General features: G+C 44.0%; 1 protein-coding gene across 2 annotated transcripts in view; it reads left to right on the top strand.

The window, feature by feature from the left end:
• ALKAL1 (ALK and LTK ligand 1) overlaps positions 1-26,279 on the top strand; it is a 75,188-nt gene that overhangs the window by 10,979 nt on the left and 37,930 nt on the right. For both annotated transcript variants that reach the window (XM_045007408.1, XM_045007407.1), the window contains exon 2: positions 13,055-13,411. In XM_045007408.1, the coding sequence (XP_044863343.1) occupies positions 13,066-13,411 (346 nt within the window). In that variant the 5' untranslated portion in view covers positions 13,055-13,065. The remainder of the gene's footprint in view (positions 1-13,054; positions 13,412-26,279) is intronic.

Raw genomic sequence — 26,279 nt, forward strand, 5'->3', positions numbered from 1 at the left:
AGCTGCTCAGCTGGCTAAAAGGCCAGTTAATAAGCCAGACAGCAGGCAATCAAGGACACAGGGTTTAAAGGTCTCTTGAAGTACATTTTGAAGAGACAATTTAAAAATGAGTGGTGGAGGTATTGTGTTGGTAGTACCAGTGACTTCTGTACTCTCCTTTCTCTCTCCCTCTTTTACAGAAATAATTCAAAGTTTGTGTTCCATTAATTGATTATCAACCCTCAAAACTCTAACACATTGAATAATCAAAATTTTATTTTATGTTTAAAATAAAATCCTTATGAAGGTTTTGATGGAATCCTTGAGGTTGGCCATCTGGCACTTAGGGAATGCCTACACTTCAAGCCACTGATTGAGACAGCACACTAAAATTAGAATGTAGCCACAGTGGTGGGAGGAGCTAACTTCCCCTAGCCTATACATAGGGTTCCAGTCAGGGCTGTATTGTGGGAAGCTAACCCTTCCTGTTTTTCATGCTGCTGTAGCTACAATCTATTTTTATCATGCTAATTCCCTCAGAGCTAGCACAGGTATGTCTCCTCAAACTGGGAATGGCATGCCCAGCTTGAAGTGTAGACATATCCATATGATGCAATTATTACTTTTGTGCTTTACAGAAAGACTGAAGATGACACTATGATAATCTTATCTCACTCGGTTGATTTGTTTAAGTTAAATTACTCTCCAACTGTCTAGAAAGGCTTAGGCTCATATTAGTTAAACCTAATCAAGTTAGATTTAATAAAAGTCCATATGGTGCAGCCAATCTGAGGCTCTTAATGAATGTTCTTTGCTTGTCCCTGTCAAAGGCTAGCCCTACTCTTATTTTTTTCTCTTGAAATAGATAAATTCCTTTGTCTGGGATGAGAACATCTAGTTATCCCAGACCCATGAGCTTTGGTAATGGATTTTTCACTGGTTCTTATACCACTTCTAAAGCAGCCTTAGTGGCTCATGGAATCTCCCTCCTTTTAGCTGGGGTGGGGGGCCCTGTTACAGTTTTGTCCCCTGTTTCTTAAAGCTCTGAGTAAAGCTGTTGGTCTGTACAATTAGTCAGTATTGATAGTCAATAATCAAACATTGTAATCAAAGAATGTATGTTAGTCAAACTATGAGAGTAAAAAAAAGCAGGGTCACAATGTATGTGCACATTACTTTCTGATCTATGACCAACCCTTCTATCTTTTAGAGCTCTCCTAGAATGCTGTGGCTCCGAAGTGGGTTTAAGGTTGATGTGACATTGCTGTGTGCTTGGCATTAGAATGGGTGTGGAGTGGTTTCCAAATAGTGCACAGAAATGTCCCGGTCCATGATGAAAAGAGCATTGTTGAGGAGGATACCTGGTCATGATACAGGAGAGGCATAGAAAGGGCATTGGTGTTTTAAATGCAGCCTGTGAGTGCAATAATGGGACCAGTCCTCCTTCCAGCCAGTCAGTAGGAATTTTCCCATTGACTTCAGTGAGAGGAGGATGGAGCCTGACATGCAAAGCAGCCATTTTTAGAGATTTCCGGTAACTCCTCTTGCCAGCCAGGCTTACTCAGTTGTGCTTAGGAACTGCATTTTAAGGAAGAGAGGAAAAGCAAGGGCAGGCATGAGCATAGGCACTGCCTCTGTGGCTGAAGCACCCATGGAAAAAAATAGTGGATGCTTAGCAGGGCGGGGCCTTGGGGCAGAGGAGGGATGAAGGACCCCTAGGAAAAACTGAAAGTTAGTGCCTGTGGTCATGAGTCCCAGTTGTGATTAGAAATGCTTCTGAAGGTTCACTTGAAACATTGTCTCACAGCCCAGCACTTCAAACACATATTCAGCACAGTGATCTTATCAGCATGGCTCTCCCCTCAAATTACTTCACTGTATTAAATTGCAGGTAACAAATCACCATGCTTATTGCTGCTCTCTGAAACCTTCATCCACAACCCATAGCATAAAAGTACACAGCTAAGCCTGAAACACTCCCTCCAATGGAAATATCCCTGGGAAGTAATCTGTAGGGAGGAAAATTCTGCAAAGATGCCCTTGAGCAGCAGTTATTGACCCTGTGGACCGTATAATCATAGGACTGGAAGGGACCTCGAGAGGTCATTTAGTCCAGTCCCTTGCACTCAAGGCAGGACTAAGTATTATCTAGACCATCCCTGACAGGTGTTTGTCTAACCTGCTCTTAAAAATCTCCAAGAATGGAGATTCCACAACCTCCCTAGGCAATTTATTCCAGTGTTTAACCCCCCTGACAGTTAGCAAGTTTTTCCTAATGTCCAACCTTAACTTCCCTTGCTGCAATTTAAGCCCATTGCTTCTTGTCCTATCCTCAGAGGCTAAGACACACAATTTTTCTCCCTCCTCCTTATAACAACCTTTTATGTACTTGAAAACTGTTGTCATGTTCAGTCTTCTCTTTTCCAGACTAAACAAACCGAATTTTTTCAATCTTCCCTCATAGGTCATGTTTTCTATATCTTTAATCATTTTTGTCGCTCTTCTCTGGATTCTCTTTAAATTGTCCACATCCTTCCTGAAATGTGGTGCCCAGAACTGGACACAATACCCCAGTTAAGGCCTAATCAGCACAGAGTAGACCAGAAGAATTACTTCTCGTGTCTTGCTTACAACGCTCCTGCTAATACATCCCAGAATGATGTTTGCTTTTCTTGCAACAGCGTTACATTGTTGACTCATATTTAGCTTGTGGTCCACTCCCATATCCCTTTCCACAGTACTCCTTCCTAGGCAGTCATTTCCCATTTTGTATGTATGCAACTGATTGTTCCTTCCTAAGTGCAATACTTTGCATTTGTCCTTATTGAATTTCATTCTGTTTACTTCAGACCATTTCTCCACTTTGTCCAGATCATTTTGCATTTTAATCCTATCCTCCAAAGCACTTGTAACCCTCCCAACTTGGTATCATCCTCAAACTTTACAAGTGTACTCTCTATGCCATTATCTAAATCATTGATGAAGATATTGAACAGAACTGGACCCAGAACTGATCCCTGTGGGACCCCATTCATTATGTCCTTCCAGCATGACTGTGAATTACTGACAACTACTCTCTGGGAATGGTTTTCCAACCAGTTTTGCACCCACCTTACAGTAGCTCCATATAGGTTGCATTTCCCCAGTTTGTTTATCAGAAGGTCATGCGAGACAGTATCAAAAGCTTTACTAAAGTTAGGATCTACCACATCTAGCGCTTCCCTCCATCCACAAGGCTTGTTACCCTGTCAAAGAAACCTATCAGATTGGTTTGATATGATTTGTTTTTGACAAATCCATGCTGTCACTTATCACCTTATTATCTTCTAGATCAGTGGTTCTCAAAGCTGGTCCGCTGCTTGTTCAGGGAAAGTTCCCGGCGAGCCAGGTCGGTTTGTTTACCTTCCATGTCCACAGGTTCGGCTGATCGCGGTTCCCACTGGCCGCAGTTCGCCGCTCCAGGCCAATGGGGTCTGCGGGAAGGGCGGCCAGCACATCCCTCAGCCTGCGCCGCTTCCCGCAGCCCCCATTGGCCTGGAGTGGCAAATCGCAGCCAGTGGGAGCTGCGATCAGCTGAAACTGAGGACGCAGCAGGTAAACAAACAGGCCTGACCCGCCGGGGGCTTTCCCTGAACAAGCGGCGGACTGGCTTTGAGAACCACTGGTCTAGATGTTTTCAAATTGATTGCTTAATTATTTGTTCCATTATTTTTCTGGGTACAGAAGTTAAGCTGCCTGGTCTGTAATTCCCTGGGTTGTCCTTATTTCTCTTTACATAAATTGGCACTATATTTGCCCTTTTCCAGTCTTCTGGGATCTCTCCAGTCTTCCATGATTTTTCAAAGATAATCGCTAATGATATCTCCTCAGTAAGTTCCTTGAATATTCTAGGATGCATTTCATCAGGCCCTGGTGACTTGAAGACATCTAATTTGTCTACATCATTTAAACTTGTTTTTTCCCTAAGCACTTCTGCCATTTCCACATTTTCTGTTATTATTCTCCCTTCCTCCCATCCCTCCATCCCCATTGAGTAATGAGCCTTCCCTGTCCTTGGTCTTCCTCTTGCTTCTCATGTATTTGTAGAATGTTTTCTTGTTACCCTTTATGTGTCTAGCTAGTTTCATCTCATTTTGCAACTTGGCCTTTCTAATTTTGTCCCTACATAATTGTGTTAGTTTATACAGTATTCATCCTTTGTAATTTGACCTATTTTCTACTTTTTGTAGGATTCTTTTTTGATTTTTAGATCATTGAAGATCTCCTGGTTTAGCCAAGGTGGTCTCTTCCCATACTTCCTATCTTTCCTACGCAGTGGGATAGTTTGCTCTTGTGCCCTTAATAATGTCTCTTTGAAGAAGTGCCAACTTTCTTCAGTTGTTTTTCCTCTTAGACTTGCTTCCCATGGGATCTTACCTACCAACTCCGTGAGTTTGCTAAAGTCTGCCTTCTTGAAATCCATTGTCTTTATTTTGCTGTTCTCCCTCCTACCATTCCTTAGAATGATGAACTCTATCATTTCATGATCACTTTCACCCAAGATGCCTTCCACTTTCAAATTCTCAAACAGTTCCTCCCTATTCGCAAAATCAAATCTAGAACAGCCTCTCTCTTTAGTAGCTTTCTTCACCTTCTGAAATAAAAAATTGTCTCCAATATAGTCCAAGAACTTGTTGGATAATCTGTGCCTTGCTGTGTTATTTTCCCAACAGATGTCTGAGTAGTTGAAGTCCCCCATCATCACCAAGTCCTGTGCTTTGGATGATTTTATTAGTTTAAAAAAAGCCTCATCCACTTCTTCTTCCTGGCTAGGTAGTCTGTAGTAGACCCAACCATGACATCACCCTTGTTTTTTACCCTTTTATCCTTACCCAGAGACTTTCAACAAGTCTGTCTCATATTTCCATCTTAACCTCAGTCCAAGTGTATACATTTTTAATATATAAGGGATAACCTCCTTCCTTTTTCCCCTGCCTGAGCAAGCTGTACCCTTCTATATCAATATTCCAGTTATACATATTATCCCACCAGGTCTCTGTAATGCCAACTGTCATAGTTGTGTTTATTTACTAGCATTTCACGTTCTTCCTGCTTATTCCCCATACTTCTCGTAATAGTATACAGACATCTAAGATACTGATTTGATCTTGGGGAACCAAGAGAAGGCTGGGACTATTCATAGGGAAGTCCTGGTGTGTCTATGCTGGGTTTGGGGTCTCTTTCACTCTGGGCCGGGTAGCTCCTTTGTAGACCTTAGCTGCCCACAGAACCCTCTTAAAAAGGAATTCCCAACCAGACTCCACCCAAATGCAGTACAGTCTGGCTTCATGTTATATTTTGTATTGATTCCGTCAGGCTTGAGGGGGGATGACATACATTCTTTTCAGTTCCACTTTGCCCTTTATGCACCTGGCCAGCCTTTCTCCCCATGTGCAGGTCTATGTTTTCAGTGCAGAGCTCTCCATGAGGTACCAGAAAAAGGAAGACATTGATGCAGAGATAGTTGCATGACCCATTATTCCATGTGGATGGTACTCTTCAAGTGTGGGTCCCAAGGGTTTTATTGGGCCCCAATTAGATATGCACTTGTTAATTCTTGTACATGGCAAATATCTGTAGTGAAAGGAGATGAACAGGTGTGGATTGAGAAATGTACAACTCAGCATAAATTAACCTCCATTTCAGTTAAACTGAGAAAAAGCCTACAACAGAAGAGCTTATAACTCATTCACAGTGATCACTTCCTGATTTTCTCTTACAATTTTTCTTCTTTTCTTCCCTTAAAAATACCTATGGAACTAACAAAAATGATAGTGTAACATTACAGTTGCAGGACCATTAAAAGTTAGGGAATTAAAAATGTTAAGGTTGCCTCAACAATAACTTGGGCACAACTCAGATGCCACAGTGAAGAGCATGATATGACTGATAGATTGGACATATTCATCATTTTCTCATGTTAAATGTACATCTTAAAATATTGCTTTCTGTTATTAAAATATATGGGATGTACAACATTGAAGCCTTAACTCTTGGAATTTCCCAGTGTTTGATCTTGCAACTGTAGTGTGTGTGTGTGTGTGTGTGTGTGTGTGTGTGTGTTTCTAAATTAAAAGGAAATATAAGGGATGAGAGATTTTTCTGTGTGGGGGTGGATACATGGATAGCTGGAAGGGATGGGTAAGGAAGGACTGAGCAATGGCAGGAAAGACTTAAAGGAGGAAATAGGGGCACCTGGAGTAGAGGCAGAGAGACCATTGCAGAGGATACCATGACAGAAGGCAGGAAGTAGAGGGTGGGAAAAGAGGGAAAAGGGCCAGAAAGGTAACAAAACTATAAAGAATTAGTGATTTCATTATATTTAAATTTTTGAAGATAGGTGTGTCGATGCATTCAATATCATAATACATGAAAAGGGGAAATTAACTGAAAGTGAAATACAATTTTTTTAATTGATAAGAAAAACCCACACCACTAAATAATCCATAATTTGCCTCTGAAACTCTTCACAATAAAATACACTTGGGGCCAAGAGATTATGTGATTCCAAATAGGATATGAAAATTTAATGGTTAATTATCCTCCCTGTTAAAAATTTGCATTGTATTTCTAGTCTATATTTTTCTAGCTTCATCTTCAATGATTGGGTCTTGTTATACTTTGTCTGCTAGACTGAAGAGCACTTTATTATCACATTTCTGTTCCTTTGTAGATACTTATAGATTGTGATCAGGTCATCTCATAACCTTCTCTTTGATAAACTAAATAGATTGTGCTCCTTGACTTTTTCACTGTAAGGCATGTTTTCTAATCCTTTAAACATTCTTGTGTGTCTTCTCTAACACCTCTTCAATGTATTAAAATCCTTCTTGAATTGTGGACATCAGAACTTGATACAGTATTCCAGTAGTGGTCAAACCAGTGCCAAATGAAGTGGTACTATTACCTTTGTACTCCGACTTGTATTGTTTATACTTCCAAAGATAACTTCAGCTCTTTTGGCCACAGCCAGTTATGTTATTCTTCAAGTATGTGTCAGTGTGTAGCCCACTGCAGATGAGCATGTGCCTCGTGTGTGAGACTATAGTTTTTCTGGAGGGTTGTTAATAGCAGTGTCTGTCATGACTATTCATAAGCCCTGTGACTCCTCATGCTCCTGTATAAAGGACAAAGGGTGGGGTGGCCACAATCTTCTCTTAGTTCCCTCTTACTGCCCATGGCCATGAGACAGAATCTGGAGACTGTCTGATCCACTAGTTCTTAGCTCAGGCTAATCTTCAGAATCTTCAGAACCACTTCTGGTCTCCTGTTTCCCTCACCATGATCTGATTCCAACCATCTGGACCAAACTTTTCTAGTTAGACCATTCCCCCCACCTCCCAACCCACACAGGGCTCTTCAGAATGTCAGACTCAAACCTGCAGGCTTCCAATTCTGTCCATCCTGTGATAGTCTAATTCTACTAAAGGGCAGGCAGAGTAGATTTCTCTTTTGCCTGGGGCAATCACCTTCTGAGCTGATGCTTGGTATTCTTATCCAGTCTTGATATGAGAGGCCAGAGACTCCACCCTCTGGAACAGTCCAGGCAGATCTCATCGGACCCTGTGGAAACAAGCTCCAGAATCCTACTGGTGGACAAGCCAGCATCTTCAAGCATACTATCAAGCAGGGGGGTGACATATAAGACCACCATGGAGAAGACAGCACTGAGGAAAGATCTGGTATAGATATTGGCACTGGCACTAAAGTCAGCTTAAATGTTGAAGCCTACAGCAACACCTCCAGTGTCAAAGTAGAGCACCAAAAGGAGTTGCTCCACGCACCAAGGCAGAAGTTCAAGAAAGAGCTCAGTGTCCTCCCATGAGGAGAGTCACAGCAAAGCCTCTGGAGAGAAATCCTACAAACTTTGCATGACATTAATGCAACAGACTCTGACAATGTTCCTCTCTGCGTCGATCCCATTGGGGCATGAGGCTCAGACTGAACAAGGTCCTTCATTGGTGCTGAAAAAATCTACCAACCTCAGTACTGACTCTGATACTGGGAGCAGATTAAACACAAGTTCTATCTGTTTAGAAATACGTTCTCCCCATCATAGAACAAAGAACCTTCTCCTCTGAGGTCTGCAATCAGCGACACAAAGAGACATACAGACTTCTCCTATAGGACCCAGCTGCCACAGGATAGTCAAGACTCGCATTTGTCTAGCCAACAACCAGCAAACCTTCTATATGCACAAGGTATGCTACCGGGGCCCTACTGAGGGTCTCTCCAAGCTCAAGACTGGTGTGTAGCTCTTCATTCGCAGGATGTTTACTTCCATATCACCATCCACCTGGGCCACAAGAAGTATCTAAGATTCACAGCGGGGCGGCTTATTAATACAGAGTTCTGCCCTTCTGATTCTCCATGGCACCAAGAGTGTTCACCAAGTGCCTGGAAGTAGTGGCAACACATTTATGAAAACAGGAAATCCACATTTACCCATACTGGCTGATCAGCAGCAGGTCCCTGCAGAAGCTTCAGACAACCTTAAATTGTGTCCTTCCTCTGTTCTCTCAACTAGGATTCCTTGTGAACTACAGTAAATTGTCTCTCATACCATCATACACAGTAGAGTTAACAGGAGTTTTAGTCAGCTCCAGAGCAGCAAGTGGTTACCTGCCAACAGAAAAATTATGATCTCTTCAGTCTGTCATAAACAATTCACAGATTAAATAGACTATGACAGTCCTTATGTGTCTGGAGCTCTTAGGCTACATGTCGATGTGCACCTTGCCAAACTTCACCTTTGGTCCTTACAACTTTGGCCTCCACATCCAGATGGCTCATGAACACGGTCCTGCCTGAAGTCCGGTGAGTGGTCATTTGGTGGCTAGACCCCTTGAATGTGTGGAAAGGGGGAAACATTCTCAGTCACTTCCCTGATGATGGCTTTTATCATGGATGCTTCTGGAACAGGCTGGGGCACCCACCTCAACCACCTGCAAATGTACTGAGTAAGATAAAACTGATGATAGCAAGTAAATATCTCAAACAATTTATGGCTATTGTGGTCATGTTCTTTACATATGTCCTAAATAAGGGGCCATGTCAACTCTAAATCTTTTAGAATTAAGAATTACGCTCTTTGCTGTTTTCCAAGTACTTTTGCTATAAAAATCACACTGGGATTCTTTCCAAGAAAACTAATGTAGGGGCTCCTCATGGCCACTGCTAGATAGCCCTGCTGCAGTCTTGGCCTGAGAATAGGTTTTCAACCTATTAAAATTGCGTGGGATTAGTAAAGCAGTCTTCTCCCCCTAGTTGCTTCCCATGTCTCCTTCTTTGAAATACTTTCTGAAGAATGCACATTCCCAAACAACATAAGCAGAAGTAAGGCTTTGCGCAATAATAGAAAATAAATCTCTAAAAATAACCCATAGTCTCTGAGGTTCTTGGTTACTTTTTTTTAACAAAATAGGAAAAGCTACTTAAAAGTAGAGAGTCAGGAATCATGTTGCCCTAATTAGTTCTTGTCATTATTTTAGAGGTTGATCCAACTCACATTGCAGTCAATGAGAATCTTTGCAGTGACTTTAATGGAAGCTAGATCAGCCCTACTATCTGTTATGCTTACTCTCTTACTCCCTTGGTTTCTTGTTTACTCTCTTGAAAACAGAGGAGGAATACATTTAAAAAAATGTAAAAGATGGGATAGTGCATTGGGCTTTCACCTTTGGCAACCTGGGTTGTTGTTTTTATATTTATTTATTTAATTGAAAGTCTTTATTGTTTTTTTTAGGTGGGAATACCAGTGTATTGTTAATCCAAAAATGTTAGGGTGCAGGTCACTGGAAAGAGAGAAAGAACTGGTAGCAGGAATAAAAGAGAAAGGAAGAAGTTGGGTGTTCTACAAGGTATTCAATGAATGACAATCAAATAAAATGAAAGTGTGATACAGAGCTTTGCAGTATATAACTATAGATTATTGACCATACGTGTCAAGGAATAAGTTATGGCTACGTACAACCAAATTTGCTGGTTTTATACTAATTCCTAGCCAACAGCCGCTTCCCAGAACCACCACAGAATTTGGATGGCATGAATAGTAGGTTTTGCTCAAGGGATGCTCAGGCGTCCAGATCAGGATCCCCAAGATGTTACTGATCAAGATTCAGCTGCATTTGCAGAGCTGACTAGGGAAGCTTGCAAAATACTGCTCGTTACTATGGTTTTGAGACCTGAGATTGGGAAGATTAGTTTAGGATCACAGTGATTGCCATACCAGGTCACTCCATGTAGCACAGCATGCTGTCTGACAAGGACCAGTCCCCAATACTTCTAAGGATGATACAAACAACCCCGAGATAGCCAAATATGGGATAATCTGACCAAGGGAAAGTTTCTTCCTAGCTCCCCTATTAGTTAAAGTTTGGCTTATATGTTGTCTAAGCATGAAGATTTATATCTCCTACAAAACTCTTGCTTAAAAAAAACCCTTACTCTTACAACTTTGGTTACTCCATATAAATATCCAATTCTTTTTTTAATCCTGTTAAACTTTGGCCTCAGGTGACTTGTGACAAAGGGCTTCATGGGCTAATTCTGTGCTGTTGTGAAGAAGTATTTCGTCATATCATTTTTAAATGTGCTGTTTTTCAATTTACTACAGTACCATCTGTGCCTGACTGTTCTTCCAGTGCAGAGGTCCAATTTCCAATGATTTCAAAGCTTCCTTTCCATCTTTATGAATCTTTAAGGCAAATTTACAAACATGTTGGAATTAATGATTTTGCTAAGGCAGTGGTAACTATTTTGCCATTTTATTTTTTGTCTCCCATGTTCTGAAATTATTTTTTAAAGAAAAGTATTAACTTGTAATGTGCTTTACTTTATTGGTTAATTAAAAACTTTCTCTCCCTACCTGCCCTCAAACCATGACAAACCTGGGTGTGTGCAATTTATACACACTGTTCCTTTCTGATGGCTTCTTTTTTCCAATATGAGAGAAATTAATTTTACTTTCTCCCAATGTATTAATAGCTGTACAAGGGAATTCCACTGCGTTCAAAAGTATTCTCCTCTCTCGTACGTGTAGGTTTATTAGCAAGCATTTCCTAATCTACAGAGAAATCTAATTTCACAAATAGATCCGAGCCACTTCAATTGATGGCTTTCAATTGCTATCCACCGGGGGACGAAAAGGGAGGAGGAAGTTTGTCAGAAACACTTTCGCTGAGGCGAAGAATGATTACCAAAGATGTCTTCATTGACTGCCACCCACCTACAGTCGATAGTACTCAAATGAATACGCCGATAGTGAACTATATAAGACAGGCGAATGGCTGCTAAAGGCGCATCCTACTGTTTTGGGTTTAGAACCGATCGTTCCCCATTCACTCTCTAACCAAAGAAGTAAGTCTTCACTGGGAGGAAGAGGAAGGAAAGTCTCTTAGCAACTTAGAAATACCAGAGTTGAGCAAAATTTGACTCTACTTCAAGGTAAGCGCTCCCTCTTGTCCTCTGTTTAGAGAGAGAGAGACATTTTGCCAGGCTGCTGCAATTCTCTTTGTAGTCAAGATATGGTGGCTGGGGTTTAGCGATTTCTTTAATTATTCCAGGGGTTGTGTCACCACTTAGAATAATCAGGTTCCGCTCGCCGCATCAATGAATGAAAGGCTAAATCCGTTCCTAATTCATTCCTAGAGCTAGTCATATGCAATAGCTGCCGGCGAAGGGTTGGAAACCTAGAAATATTTTTGGGGCTGGTCGCTTGCTGCGAGATCTTTTTAGCTCTTTTGACAAAAGGGAGTTGCAAGCGATGCAAACATAAATCGGTTTGTAAATAACTGAATTATTCTTCCCTTTCGTAATCCGAATTGTTTGCTATATTTAGAATAGCTTACTTACAGGTATTAAGTTCTCTGCTAGGAGTCTCAGCCCATCATTTTTGTGTTTGCCTTTTAAACCGCCTTTCATATTTGTCTCCGCTCCAAAATAATGAAACACCCCAGCCTCTGTTTTCCTAAGATACTTATGGAAGTATCTTGGCTGTAGTATCTCCACGTGTGTAATGTGCTCGCGTGGATGTAGGAGGGCTTTGAACTCTCACACTGATATAGTAAAACATACTAAAGGTTTGGACTTTTAAAATGCATTCTTGTCAGAACACGGGCTGCATTGAAAAACAAAGCGCCTAAATTCTCTTACCAGTCACCTGGCAAAATCATTAACCCCCCCCGAAAGCCAGGAGTTCGATCAATGAATGTGCCCAGTAGATTCACAGAGATGAAAGTCAAGCCCATAACAAGAACTGGGGGAAATTGTCATTCTAAGTGGAAAGACAGCGTGAGTGTATTTCATATAATGTATATCAGTATGAGAATCTAGGGCAATGCCAGGGTAGTGTGGGGATTTCTAGTTCTATGGCTTAAAAGTCCTGGGACGATTTCTCCTTCCTTCCCCATTAAGAAAAAAAGTCTCTGTCTTGGTTAGCTGTGAAAGTTAAAACTGGTTGTGATTCCGCTGAATGACTAAAGCTTCAGGAATGATCACGTTGGGAGAAGAAAGCCAGGCAAATCCCCCAATAAAGCCCTGGATTGTAATATGTGCTGCTCGGTTAATACCCTTGTCCTAATCCGTGTCTATAAATGTGTCCTAAAGGGATCTGAGATGCAACTGCAGCGCTTGCCGCGGTGGGCGGGGAAGTGTGGCGGGGCCAGGCCATCCGGAGAGCCCTCCTTCTCCCCCGCCGCCGCCCCCCACCCCAGCGCAGCGGGGCTGGCACTAGCAAGGTCCCCAGCCCGGCAGCGCGCAGTGTAGGCGCGGGAGAGGAGACGGGTGTGCTGAGCCCAGCGCCCTTGCGCCCACCCGGCTCCCTGCGCGCCCAGCAACACGCGCCTCCGCCGCGCTCCAGCCAGTCTGGTCCCAGCAGCGCTCTTCTACCCAGCGCCCTGCAGCCGGCCCCAGTCAGCCCCCATTGGCTTCGCTCGCTTTCCCCACCCAGTGGGACAGGAGCCGGCCCCAGCATGAGGAGAGGGCTGGGTGCGGGCATGGCCAGGAGCTAACCGTGCTCTGCTCTCTCTTCTCCCAGGAGCCAGAGAGATGCGAGGGGCAAAGAGATGTCACGCTCTGCCTGCCATCTTCTTCCTGCTGCTCACTTCAGCCCCTGCGCCGCCGGGGGTCGAGGGCAGCAGCAGGGACCCGGAGGCGCCAGGAGGGGACAGGAGGACTCTGCTCGATCTCCTCTTGCAAGCTATCGGGGACAGCCAGAGCCACCAGCCCCACCACCCCCCGAGGGGGGACAGGGTGATCGCCAGGCGCTACAGCGGCAGCGCCCTTTACTCCGCAGCTGTGGACCAAGAGCCCCGGGTGACTTCCTCCGCCTCCGCCTCCAGGGAGCGAGCAGCGGGACAGGTGCCCCGGATCTTCACCAGCTCCAGGCACGTAGGTAAGAGCAGCGTCCCTTCCCCCCTCCTTTTCCCCTCCGCGCCCCCGATCCCAGCAGGCGGGGGACCGCTCAGCCTCTCTCCCCATCCCGGGCCTGGCAGAGGAAACTTGTCCTCAGCAGCTGCGGTACTTGTCACACCTAGGCCGGGAGGAAGGGCGCGTCTCCCCAGCTCCCGCGAGGGCAAGCACGCGTGTTTTATCGTGCTCCGTGGGGATCTGTGTTTCTACCCTGCCCCCCTATCTGCGGGAGCGGGACGTGTTGATGGCTTTAGAGCCAGCAGGAGCCAGGCTGACAGTCCTCCTGGCTCGTCTGAGATCTGCCGCCTGCACGTGGATCCCCGCCGCGCAGAGGAGCTGGCCTCAGCCTTGTAGAAACACAGAAGCAGAGAGCGAGCGTCTAGAAATCTGCTTCTCCGCTTCCTTCCCCCTCTGCCCTGGTGTCCTTGTCGCTGCTGCTCGGCTACCGTGGCAGCCACCGCAGCGCGAAAGCTGCAAACTTTCGGTGCAGGCAGGAGCGGGGGCAGCGTGCGGATGTTTTGACTGGAGCAGAGCGCGTGGCCCGATGCCCGGGATTGGATGCTGCTGCCTGTGTGAGCTGCAGAACTTTCCCCACCTTGTCCTTAAAGTTTCTACCTAAGCGATTCCCATTCACTTTCAGGTCCTCGGGTGCCTTGTTAGCCTTTAAGTGCTGCAGGTCTCCCGAGGCTAAGAGCCTGAGTTTACCCCGTGAGCTGCTGTCCCTCTCCCTTACACACCCGCAGGCAGGGGCAGCGGAAAGCACAGCGCTGGGTAGGGAGAGCCGCTGGGGGCGGGGGCGAGCCGCGGCAGCACCAGGAGCCTCTTACAGAACAGGGGCCGGGGGCTGCTCCAGGGGAGCTTTTCTTCTTTATCACTTCCCCGTCGTTTCCAGGCTCTCGGCAGCCCCTGGATTTGTTTCTGCCTTTGCGTCCCTCCCGGGGCAGACGGGAGGCTCAGCGCGACTCAGCGCATCGACACCCGGTGGATCACAGAATAGAATATCAGGCTTGGAAGGGACCTCTGGAGGTCATCTAGTCCAGGGGTCTGCAACCTTTCAGAAGTGCTGTGCCAAGTCTTCATTTATTCACTCTAATTTAAGGTTTCACCTGCCAGTAATACATGTTAACGTTTTTAGAAGGTCTCTTTCTATAAGTCTATAATATATAACTAAACTATTGCTGTATGCAAAGTAAATAAGGTTTTAAAAATGTTTAAGAAGCTTCATTTACAATTAAATTAAAATGCAGCGCCCCCCCCCCCAAACCAGTGACCAGGACCTGGGCAGTGTGATTACCACTGAAAATCAGCTTGGGTGCTGCCTTCAGCCCACATGCCATAGGTTGTGTACCCCATCTAGTCAAACCCCCTGCTCAAAGCAGGACTAATCCCCAGGCAGATTTTTTCCCCAGGTCCCTAAATGGCCCCCTCAAGGATTGAACTCTCCTACCCCTTCCTCCCGCTGCACCCTGAAGAGGACTCCTCTCAGACCCATACTTTTAAAACAACTAGCAAGCAAATATAGGAAGCAATTTATTATCCTGCCGCTTCCGCTTTGGCTCCATTCCCCAAAATAAGAGTTCAGCTTGTGTTGGGCTCCTCGGTGTGTGTGTGTGTGTATGTGTAGGGTGGAGGATAAAGTTACACCAAACCTAACAAATTATGCTGTCCTTATCTGGAGGTGTGAGAGGGGGAATCGAGTTTACTGGTGTCATGTGATTGTCACTTTGGCTGCAAAAGTCGAGCTTCATATTTTTTGGAAAAACAAAACTACTGAGTAGTGGTTTTAAATCAAGCCCCTCCCTTTTCATATTTACATTGACTTGTTCTCTCCTTGGGTCAGCACAGAAACAATTCTCATGAAAATGAATTCCTACCCACATTCTGCACTGGCAGTTCAGTTATTCCTAGAATTAAGCACAGAGAAAATAACTGATGTAACATTTAGCTCTGGATTTATTAATTCAAGATGTCTTGTTTTATTGATACTGACAGCACCATTTGGTCCATATATTAAATAAATGCTAGCAACTTTCATGAGTCTGCCTGGGGGAAATGCAGTTTACCTTTTCTTCTTTTTGTGTGAAGAAGGTCAGAGTAGGTCAGAAACATTCATCCCGTTAAGCAATAAAGTATGGCAGGGAAATGAATTGTGGGTTTGGGCATAAAAGTCAATTGTGATCAACATAATTGTGCCTAGAACATATCAGGTACTAAGGTCTTATTGTGATAACATCTTGTATCCAGTAATGATGTCAATACACTGAGTTACAGTGGTTAGTTATTTGCAGAATTCTTTAATAGATAAGTGTATAGGTAAGACACAGTCTTTTGTCTAGGTGGTTAGGCTATGTACATTCTACATAACTGGTATTTTTGCATGAAAGTAGCATTATAAGATTTACAAAAAGGAGATGAAAGCATGAATATATCCTGGCTGTAGCCCACTGGTGTAGCTCACTGCCATTTCCTCCTGATGATGCTGAGCAATGAGAAAAGACACATTAGAAAAGTTGACATGGCAAAAACAAATAAAGTTTGGCCCTTCAGTATTATGCCTCTTCTATACACATTCCTTGACCTCTACATTTCAAAGGTGCAGGAAGATGCAATTAGTGAATACAGTCCCAGGAAGGAGAGTATCTTTAATGAACCTGCCAACATTTCCCCCAGTGTTTAGACCACCAGTTTACTGAAAAGAGAGGTGCCCATGATGCATGATATATCACTATCCTGGCTTGGACTACATGTGAGACAACTGCAAATATGTCTGATTTTTCACAGGTCCCCCTTTCAAGGCAATATGCAGGATGCTTGACCAAGTTCCACCATAAGTAATTTATTCTCATGACTGGATGGTAGAAGGACAGAATAATTGCACTCCCTGGTCTATGTATATAAATCCTCAGGCTGGGGAGTGCTGTTTTTTTAAAAAGCATGATAGATGCAAAAGAAGCATAGACCTCTTAGTGTTGAGAGCAGCCAGACTAACTCTGGGAGTTATAAAAAAAAGTCTATTAGAAAACATATTCAGATAATATCCCCACAGATTCATGTGCTGACATGAAGGGTGATAGCAGGGAACATATGTATTGACATACCAGAAAAGACTAGTGGGGCATCAAATCCTGTATCCTGTCACTAACAGTTGCTAATATCAGGAAGGCATAATTATAAAATACCTACCATAGAGGAAGTTTCTTATGCACTGAAATATAAAAGTTATAGGCATATAAAATATGTATATAATATCTAATGTAACAGTGACACTTTATTACCCATATAAATGTCTATTTTTTAGAATCTTTTCTGATGAAATACTTTTGAGTGCAGTTCACACAGCATGGTTTCTTTCTCTTTAAATACTTAGTTTTAGAGAATGTAGTGCTTGTGAAGAATGCAGGACTGATAACCTTGGAAACTGCAGACCTCCAGTTATCCATAGAACAGGTGGTTAAGCACCGAGCAAACTTCCTCCCTGACCTAGAGAGATCTTCTCTAGAGTTTAGAAATTTTCATGCTTATTCAGCTTCTGGATTTACTGACACAGTAGACAGCGAGGGTTCCAATTACACCTATTTTCATGGCTGAGGTTTTTGAGGTGGCCACGCATCTCCTTGAAACTGGATTTAGTTATCAACTCTTTTAATTTATGTCAGTGGCATGGTGACAACTTTTGTTTCAGATGGTCACAAAGTGTCTATTGAACTGGATTGAGAAAGGGATCTCTCAGTCAGAAGGCTGGTTCACTCAGATCAGGATGCAGATAGAGCTCCTTATTTGGCTCATCACTTATGTTCATTTTTTAAAATGATCATTTTGTGTCAAATGACAATTCAGTACCCCTTTCTGTTTCTTCTTTCAAAAACAAAAGGTACATGGAGCTATGGTACAGTAGGAGAAACACCTATTTTATGTGTCCTTCCTTTCCCTCTTCTCCTAGGAGCTATTCAATAGATTTGGTGAAAGAGGTCTTAGATTATACTAATCATCTCATATTGTGCATGGAGACCCTTATTTCCAGATCTAGTGAAGATGACAGCTTCTTCATCACTTTCTCTCTCTCCACTCAGAACCCAAGTCACAGGAACCTCCATCGCCCAGATCCTTCCAAGTTACACTTGTCATTTTGATTAACAAAAGTGAGCATCTATTCCCCAGAGAGGTATTCAGACAAAGTAATATCTAGCAACCAAAAGACAATCTTCTGCTAGGATGTCTTCTAGAATGTGACTAGAAATACACGGTGTTCCTTTGAATAGTGTGTTATCCCTAATGGAGTTAAATTTGGTACTGCAACATCCATACTTTGAGCCTCTATAAGCCTGAGAACTAGTCATATTAAGAAGCATATTTTTTGCTTTGGAAAGTTATGCGTCCCTCCTTTCTGAACCATGACTTACATTTTCTCCCTATTCCCTATATGTAACTGTGGCTTCCTAATCATCATTTCTCTGAATACATGAGTTTTCAATTCTGTCTTTTCATCTGAAAATTAAAGTAGTATTTTCCACAAAGATACAGTGGTCCTCAAGTTATCTTCTAATTTAATGTTTGGGTAAACATGAATATTTCATTAATTTCATGAGATTTTCTTAGCTGCCTTTTATCCAAATACTTTCTGCACAACAGGAACAGCATTGGTGTACCCTACATGCTAAAGTAGTCCTAAAAATTAAAAGACCATATGTATTCACTATTCTCCCTTTATGTAGAGGAAAGAGTCATCTAAATTCACAACAGCTAGGTGGCTCAAATTTTGCCTTTGTTATGGTAGGATATTATTTTAAAAGATATCAGTTGATTTTTTTTCCAGGATTTCAGGCTACAAAGCCAGGTTCTGTTCTCAGTTACACCAGTGTAAATTCAACAGAGAACTTTTAAATTAAACCGACAAGATTTTAAAGGATGTAATGGAGAACGGAAATGAGGCTGATGAAGAATAGAAACTTACTTTTTAATTTCCTATTATTTTTATAATAATTAGCATATTCTGTCATGATGCACATGGGATATTCCAGGCAGTGCCTATGCCTTCTCCAATTAATTAATTATTATTATTTATTTATTTTCAATATTCAAATAACTTTTTCCTACTTATAGTATGAAAGTAAAGATTTCTGGATATTGGGAGAAAAGGAAATAACAGTAATCAAAACTTTCCATTCTCCAGAATAACATGTCCACCAGACAGACAAGCCCCTAAAGATCAGCTAAAGTAACAGATGGAGCCACTTTATAAGTAATTCTATTTTATTAAGTCAAGAAGTCTAATATTTTTATTTGACTTCCTTAGTTAATCTTGTGGTTCCAAATCTACAATTTGTAAGTCAATCATTTTTATTGGAAGGTTGGTGAGCAAGTCCTTCTGTGAGCTGCTTCCAGTCACTTAATCCATGATTAAGTATTAGTAGTTTTGCTGTTTTGAAGGAAATGAATTGATAGGTAAGCAAAATTATAATTGTGTGTGTATACAAAACCTAGCAGCTAATAGACAGCAAATTAATTTTTATGGAGTAAACAAACCATAGCATGTTTAGTTCTTCTGATTGTCGTCTCGTTGAAATAATTATCAAGGGATATTTCAGCAGAATTTCTGGACAGTGTTTGTATCATCAGGTTTCAGTCATTTTACAGTTTGTTATTATTTTGTAATGACTAATGTGTATTTTGTATAGTTATTCTGGAAGGAAGATTATATTTAGCACAGGGTTATACTATGTGCTTTATAACTCAACTAGCTCTTTGTGTTTTCTTCTGTCTTGAGGGGAATCTAATAATATTGTGTTTATTATGGTAGTGCTTAAGAGCCAATCAAGAACGGAGCCGCATTGTGCTAGGCACTGTACAAACACAGGATGGAGGGTGGTTCTTGCCCCGAAGAGCTTACAAATGAAAAAGGCAAGACAGACAAAGGGTAGGGGAAGGGGTAGAACATCCAAGCAGATGGCTTGGATGAACAATGTGATGGCAGACCAAATTCAACCAGTATTAGGGTGACCAGATCACAACACTAAAATATCGGGACACATTGGGGTGCCATCAGCCCCGCCCACTGTCCACCCCTGCTCCTCCCAGGCTCTGCCCCCACTCTGCCCCAGGTCCTGCCCCCTCCCTGCTCGCCCCCCCACCCTACCTCGCCCCCTGCTGGCTTGCTGCATCCTTCCTCAGTCCCCCCCACCACTGCTCGCCTCCCCCCCCACCGCCCATCCGCCGCTTGCTTGCCTCTTTACCCTCCCCACCTGCCACTCGCCTCTTCATCTCCCCTGCCCGCCACTCACCCCTGTGGTGCTGACTTTCCGTCTGCCAGGTGGGTGTTTGCCCACCCCCGCCTCTTCCTGCCAACCATCCACCCTTGCTCTGCCCCCATTCCATCCCCTTCCCTCAAGTCCCTGCTCCTGCCCGTCTCTTCTCCTCCTCCTCCCCTGAGCGCGAGGTGTCCCCGCTCTTCCACCCTCCCTTCTGGAAAGCACTAAGTGCCGCCAAACAGCGGTTTGGTGGCGGGAAATGCTGGGAGGGGGGAGGAGCGGGGACACAGCACACTGGGGCCAGGGGGAGAAGGAGGCAAGGAGGGGGAAGCTTGGCTGCAATTTTTCCTCATGGGTGCTCCAACTCTGGAGCACCCACGGAGTCGGTGCCTCCCTCCCGCATGCCTCCTTACCTGAATATTGGGACAAATGGCGTCCCGATCGTACATTGATCGGGATGCAGGACAAAGGGTTAAATATCAGGACAGTCCCAATTTTATCAGGACATCTGGTCACGCTAACCAGTATCAGTGTTATTAACACAGAGCCTTTCAGTTACAGTTTTGATTTGTTTGGTGCTATAATTCAGGCCTAATTTGCTCTCCGTTTTATGACAATCTGCATCACATATTGATTCTTAAGGCTAATTTCCATTTTAAACTTTACAGGTGGTGGCAGAGGGTCCAGTCCGGCAAATGAATAATAGGAAGTGTAACACTTACAACCTTGAGTATTCCTATTGAGTTCAATGGGGCTAACAGTCATATGCATTATCTACGCTGGTACTAAGTTTAGCACTGAGCCCTACATGAACAATAAGAGATGTGAAATAGGTTTCTGTTAATGCTATAGGAGTACATTTTGGGTGGAGAGAAAGGATGACATTTTTATTTAATTTATTTAATTTTGTCCTCAGAAATATATATATATATATATAACTATTTCCCTTATAAGCTCTCACAGAGAAGATCCTATTAGTCATCTTTTCTTTTCTGATCAAGTGTTTAACATTTGTCCTATTGAACATGCATTTTTGTTTTATTTCATTTTATTCCTTTATCTGACATCCTGTGTCTCTGTCCCCACTTCCCTCCCTGGAACGCACCTCTGTGATCTCAGTCTGTTCCCTCCTCCTGTTCAGGATCCATTTCAGACCCACCCTTTCCTACCAGATGCAATGTTACTTTTGTATTACTACTGACATTGAATCATAGAAATGTAGGGCTAGAAGGGACCTTAAGAAGTCATCAAGTCCAGCCCGCTGTGCTGAGGAAGGATCAAGTAAACCTAGACCATCCATGATAGGTTTTTGTCCAATCTATTCTTAAAATCCTCAACTGATGGAGATTCTACAACCTCCCTTGGAAGCCTGTTCTAGAGTTTAACTACCTTTTATAGTTAGAAGGTTTTTCCTAATATCTAACCTAAATCTCCCTTGATGCAGATTAAGCCCATTATATCTTGTTCTACCTTCAGTGGACTTGGAGAACAATTTATCCCTACGGTCCTCTTTATAACAATCCTAACATATTTGAAGACTGTTATCAGGTCCCCCTCAAACATGCCCAGTTTTTTTAACTTTTCATCATAGTTCAGATTTTCTAAACCTTTTATCAATTTTGTTGCTCTCCTCTGGACTCTTTTCAATTTGTCTACATCTTTCTTAAAGTGTGGGACTCAGAATTGGACATAGTACTCCAGATGAGGCCTTACCAGTGCCAAGTAGAGTGGGACAGTTACCTCGTGTGTGTTACATACAACACTCCTGTTAATACAGCCCAAAATGATGACATCCTTTCTCGCAATTGCATCATCTCACATTCAATTTGTGTTCCACCATAACCCCTGATCCTTTTCAGTGATACTACAACCAGTTATTCCCCATTTTGTAGTAGTGCAGCAGATTTTTCCTTACTAAGTAAGTACTTTGCACTTGTCTGCATTGAATTCTGACTAATTCTCCAAAATTTGTCAAGATCTTTTGATTTCTAATCCTGTCCTCCAAAGATCCTGCAACCCCTTCCAACTTGGTATCATCTGCAAATTTTATAAGCATTCTCTACACTTCATTATCTAAGTCTTAATGAACATATTGAATAGTACCAGGTCCAGGACTAATCCTGGCGGGACTCCACTAGATACACCCTCCAAGTCTGACAGAACACCATTGATAACTACTTTTTGAGTATGGCCTTTCAACTAGTTGTGCACCCACCTTAAAGTAATTTAGCCTAGACCACATTTCCCTAGTTTGCTTATAAGAATGACATGTGGAACTGTGTCAAACAGTGCCGGCTCCAGGCACCAGCGAAGGAAGCAGGTGCCTGGGGCGGCCAGGGCTGCCCAGAGGGGGGGGGCAAAGGGGGCAATTTGCCCCGGCCCCGGGCTCCGCAGGGGCCCCCAAGAGAACAGCGGAGGCTCCCGCCTCCGCCCCTCTCCTGGAGCCTCAGCGCATCAAGCGCCGAGTCTCCGGCGGGGCCCCTGAGCCCCGCCCCGCTCCGAACTGCATGGTGAGGGGGCGGGGCTGGGAGCTCCGGGCTGAGCTCAGCTCCCTCCGCTCGGCGTGGAGCTCACAGCCCCACCCCCTCACCGCGCGGCTCTGAGCGGGACGGAGCTCAGGCCCCGCCGGCCACACGCTGCGGCTGTTCCGGCGAGGCGCTGAGACTCTGGGTGAGGAGGGAGCCGGGGGTAAGAGGCTGGGGCTGGGGCTGGGGCCAGGGCGGGGGGGGGGAAGTGGGACCCGCCGCCAAAGCGCAGCCCGGTCTTCGGCGGCGGGGGGCCCCTTCCATTCCGGGACCCGCCGCCGAAGTGCCCCGAAGACCCGCGGCGGGGACCCCCCCCCGCCGAATTACCGCCGAAGACCGGGCTGCACTTCAGCGGCGGGTCCCGCTTCGGCGGTAATTCGGCGGCGGGGGGCTCCCGCCGCGGGTCTTCGGGGCACTTCGGCGGCGGGTCCCGGAACAGAAGGGCCCCCCGCCGCCGAAGACCCCGGGCCCCCGGAATCCTCTGGGCGGCCCTGGGAGCGGCCAATAGAAAGGGGTGGCACGTCCATCTGTTGCTGGGGCGGCATGTCGGGGTCTTTGGCGGCAATTCAGCGGCAAGTCCTTCAGTCCCTCTGTTCCTCTTCAGTGGCACGTCGGTGGCAGCTTAATTGGGTTTGTCTTTTTTTTTTCCTTCACCGCTTGGGGCAGCAAAAAAGCTGGAGCCGACCCTGGTGTCAAAACCCTATGTCTTTGTCTGATATGAGTGTTTCTCAATATCGGTCATCTTTATCTTGGCTCTTAATTTAAATAATCCCCCCCCACACAATAGGAATGTGTGTTCCCTGAGCCCCAAGCACAGGGCAAGTGTTAAAGGGTTGGATTGTCATTGAATTTACTGATGCCTCAGTGGATTAGAATCCTGCTGATACAGTTTCTTGCCTGATGGCTCTGCCCTCAGGACTATTGCGCAAAGTATCACACTTACATTTTGAAATCACTGTGTGTGTGCCTGCCAAACATGGTTTGACATTGCTGTAAAGGGATATGGACTCACATATGGACAACCTATGATGTGCCAATAGTCCTCAAACCCATTCTGGATGGGGTCAAGCCTACAGGCCACTGGCCTAGCTTCTGTGTGAACAGTTAGAAGTACAACTATATTGCGTTTTAAAATATAATGAACTCCATCAAATAAAAATTATTAGATACGTTCTAGTGACACGTACATATCTTTTTACAAATGGAAGCCAGACAGGACATATTGTATAGGATATTGAAAAGCACCTAAGTGATTTAGGAGTACAAGTCCCATTGAAGTTCAGTAAGAATTGTGTTCCTAAGCCACTTAGGTATTTTCAAACCCCCAACTTGTATGTCCTTTAAAACCAGTGGTCCCCAAACTGTGGGGCACTCCCCCCCAGGGGGGCACAGAGGAATGTTCAGGGGTGTGTGGTGGGATCTGGGGGGGGGGATGGAGTGCCACTCAGCTCTGCTCTGCCCCCACCTCCCGTTCAGTCCTGGCCCCAGCTCATGTCCTGGCCTCAGCCCCCGGCCCCGCTCCTGGCCATGGCTCCCAACCACAGCTGTCGGCGGGGAAGGAGAAGGGGGGCACAGACAGATTATATTAGCGGCAAGGGGGGTGTGACTTAAAAAGTTTGGGGACCACTGTTTTAGGCCAAGATTTTTTTAAAAAGGGGCCTAAGGTTAGGTTCCTAAATCTATGCCTCGGGATCTAATTAAGTGATGTGATTTTCAAATATCTTGAGCACTTCAGTGAAAACTGTTGGGTGCTCAACACTTTTGAAAATCAGGTCACTTACTTAGGAACCTAGATAGAGACTAGATAAAGTTAGAAGCCTAACTTTTACCATCTAGGCTGAGATATTCAGTGCTGCATAAAGGATTAAAATTATTAAAAATTATGCATCCAGACCTCCATAGATGGCTTTGAAAACTTCTCTCCAATCTGTAACCTGATGGCTGCTCACATATTTTGCATGAGGCGGTGTTTTTGCTGAGTTCATGTCTCTCTCCCTTTTGTTACTGGCTTTATATACCACTCTAGCAGCTCTTCTTCTGTTACCCTGATTAATGATGGTTTGTCCCATCCTATAAGTAAATGCTGACAGATATTGGGCTCACATCTTTTCATGGTTATGAAGGCATTATGGCTGTGATTATAGAATGTGTTATGAATACCCATATGGGCATTAGCTACTCCCTGCTAGGTGTAGTGGTTTTGTAGCTCAGGCCCAGTTTTCTTGAAATTCTATTTTGCTCTTAGTACAATACAGCTGACATTTCAAATTCTTGTGGCTCCCTGTGTACTGGGATTTGGTCCACTGCAAGGTGATAGCTGTCAGTATGGGATTCCCTCTTTTCTGTGCTTTCTTATGGACTTGTTATTTACTGTATTCCAGTAACATCCAAAGGGTCCAATCAGGGTCAAGGGCCTGTGCTAGGTACGGTACAACCATATACATTGACAGTGGGCTGGTTTCTCTAAGTCCACAAATTGACTTAAAATGGCCAAACAGGGCCAGTGGAGAATCTCCACTGTGCAGGGGAACTCACCACAGATGGAAACCTGGCAGATGCAGATCAGCCACCTCCTGTAACAGCTGCGCTACCCACTCCCACTGTAGAAGAGGATGAAGGGGGTGGCTGGGTGAAGGGGGAGTGTGGTAGAATAGCACTTTACTAAGCCTGATACCTCTCTGGCACAAGTTAGAGCTATTTCCCACAGCTGAAACATGAGCTGGGTCTGTGTAGATGAGGCTCAAAGAGCTGTAAATGGCACTGTCACAGCAATTCCCCCCCACTGCCACTGTGCAGAGTTTTGATACAGTCCAGAATCTGTTTCACTATCCATGCCCTGAAGAACCTACAGTTTAATTCAGTGTAAGACCTAAGTAAAGGAAGACAAATAAAAACACCTTACCAGCATGATTTGTTTAACCATAAACATGTGATCTGTAATCAATTCACAGTGAACTGGAATCCTGGGTTCACACAACATGCTTTAAGGATCCACCATAAAATATGTTACTTTTAACTGTACACTAATCAACCATGTTGTCTTCTGAGAAGGTTATATTTTAAATTAGTAAAAATATATTTTAAAAAATTGCTCATTACAGTATTTTTACCTTATGCAAATTTAGAATCAGCATAATAAATATATAAATATATAATATTCATGTAGTTGTTTAAAGCAATTTGTATACAGCTTAATGCTTTAAATATTCAAGTTTTGAGAGGCGAGTAACTTTAAAAAAATCTTATTAATATTAGTAGGGGCCTGACCCAGTAAGGTGCTCAGCAGTAGTGCCCATTGAGGGCCCTAAGCCGCAATATTTTTGGAGGCCCTCGCACACAACACATCCTAATAATTAGTTGGGGACCCCCTTGAGCTGCTCAGGGCTCTAAGCAATTCCTTAGTCATTTTATGCCTAGTGCAATCTCTGCTCAGCACTTCGGGCCTGGATCCACAAAAGGACTTAGGCATTGTGACTCTGAGAGTCACAGCACCTAACTTTTAGGTGCCTAGAAAATCACAGGAGCACATTACGATTCACCAAGCCGAATTAGGTGCCTAGGCTCCCTGTAGAATGAACGAGAAGAGAGAGATGCTGGACTGTGATTCACAAAAGTCAGCATGCTAGTCAGGAAGCTGCCAAAGCTAGCCAATGAGATTGCCAACCAGAGGGGTAGGTGCTAAGATCCACTCCTCTCTCAGAGCTAAACACTTACTTCTGGACTGCAGGGAGGTCCCTGCCTCTGCTAGTGATTTACAGCCAGGAACCTCTTTGGGTGCTGGGTATTAGGAAAGGTTAAAAACAAACAAACAAACAAAAAAAACCCCAATGATATCTCCCTTACTAAACAAGGGAAAAACCTTCTGATGCGTTCTGGAATCCTGTTTGTATTGTATAACTGTATTTAGCATGACAAATGAGCCCCAATAAATAATGAGTTAAATTTTGGCTCCATTGAAATCAATGGCAAAATTCCCATGGACTTTAATAGGGCCAAGATTTTACCCAATACAGAAGGAAGCAAATAACAGGTAAAATAAATTAGCTTCAAAATAATCTGTGGCGAGGACTGGATGGTTCAC

Source organism: Mauremys mutica, chromosome 2, assembly GCF_020497125.1.
Source record: "Mauremys mutica isolate MM-2020 ecotype Southern chromosome 2, ASM2049712v1, whole genome shotgun sequence".
NCBI lineage: Eukaryota > Metazoa > Chordata > Testudines > Geoemydidae > Mauremys > Mauremys mutica.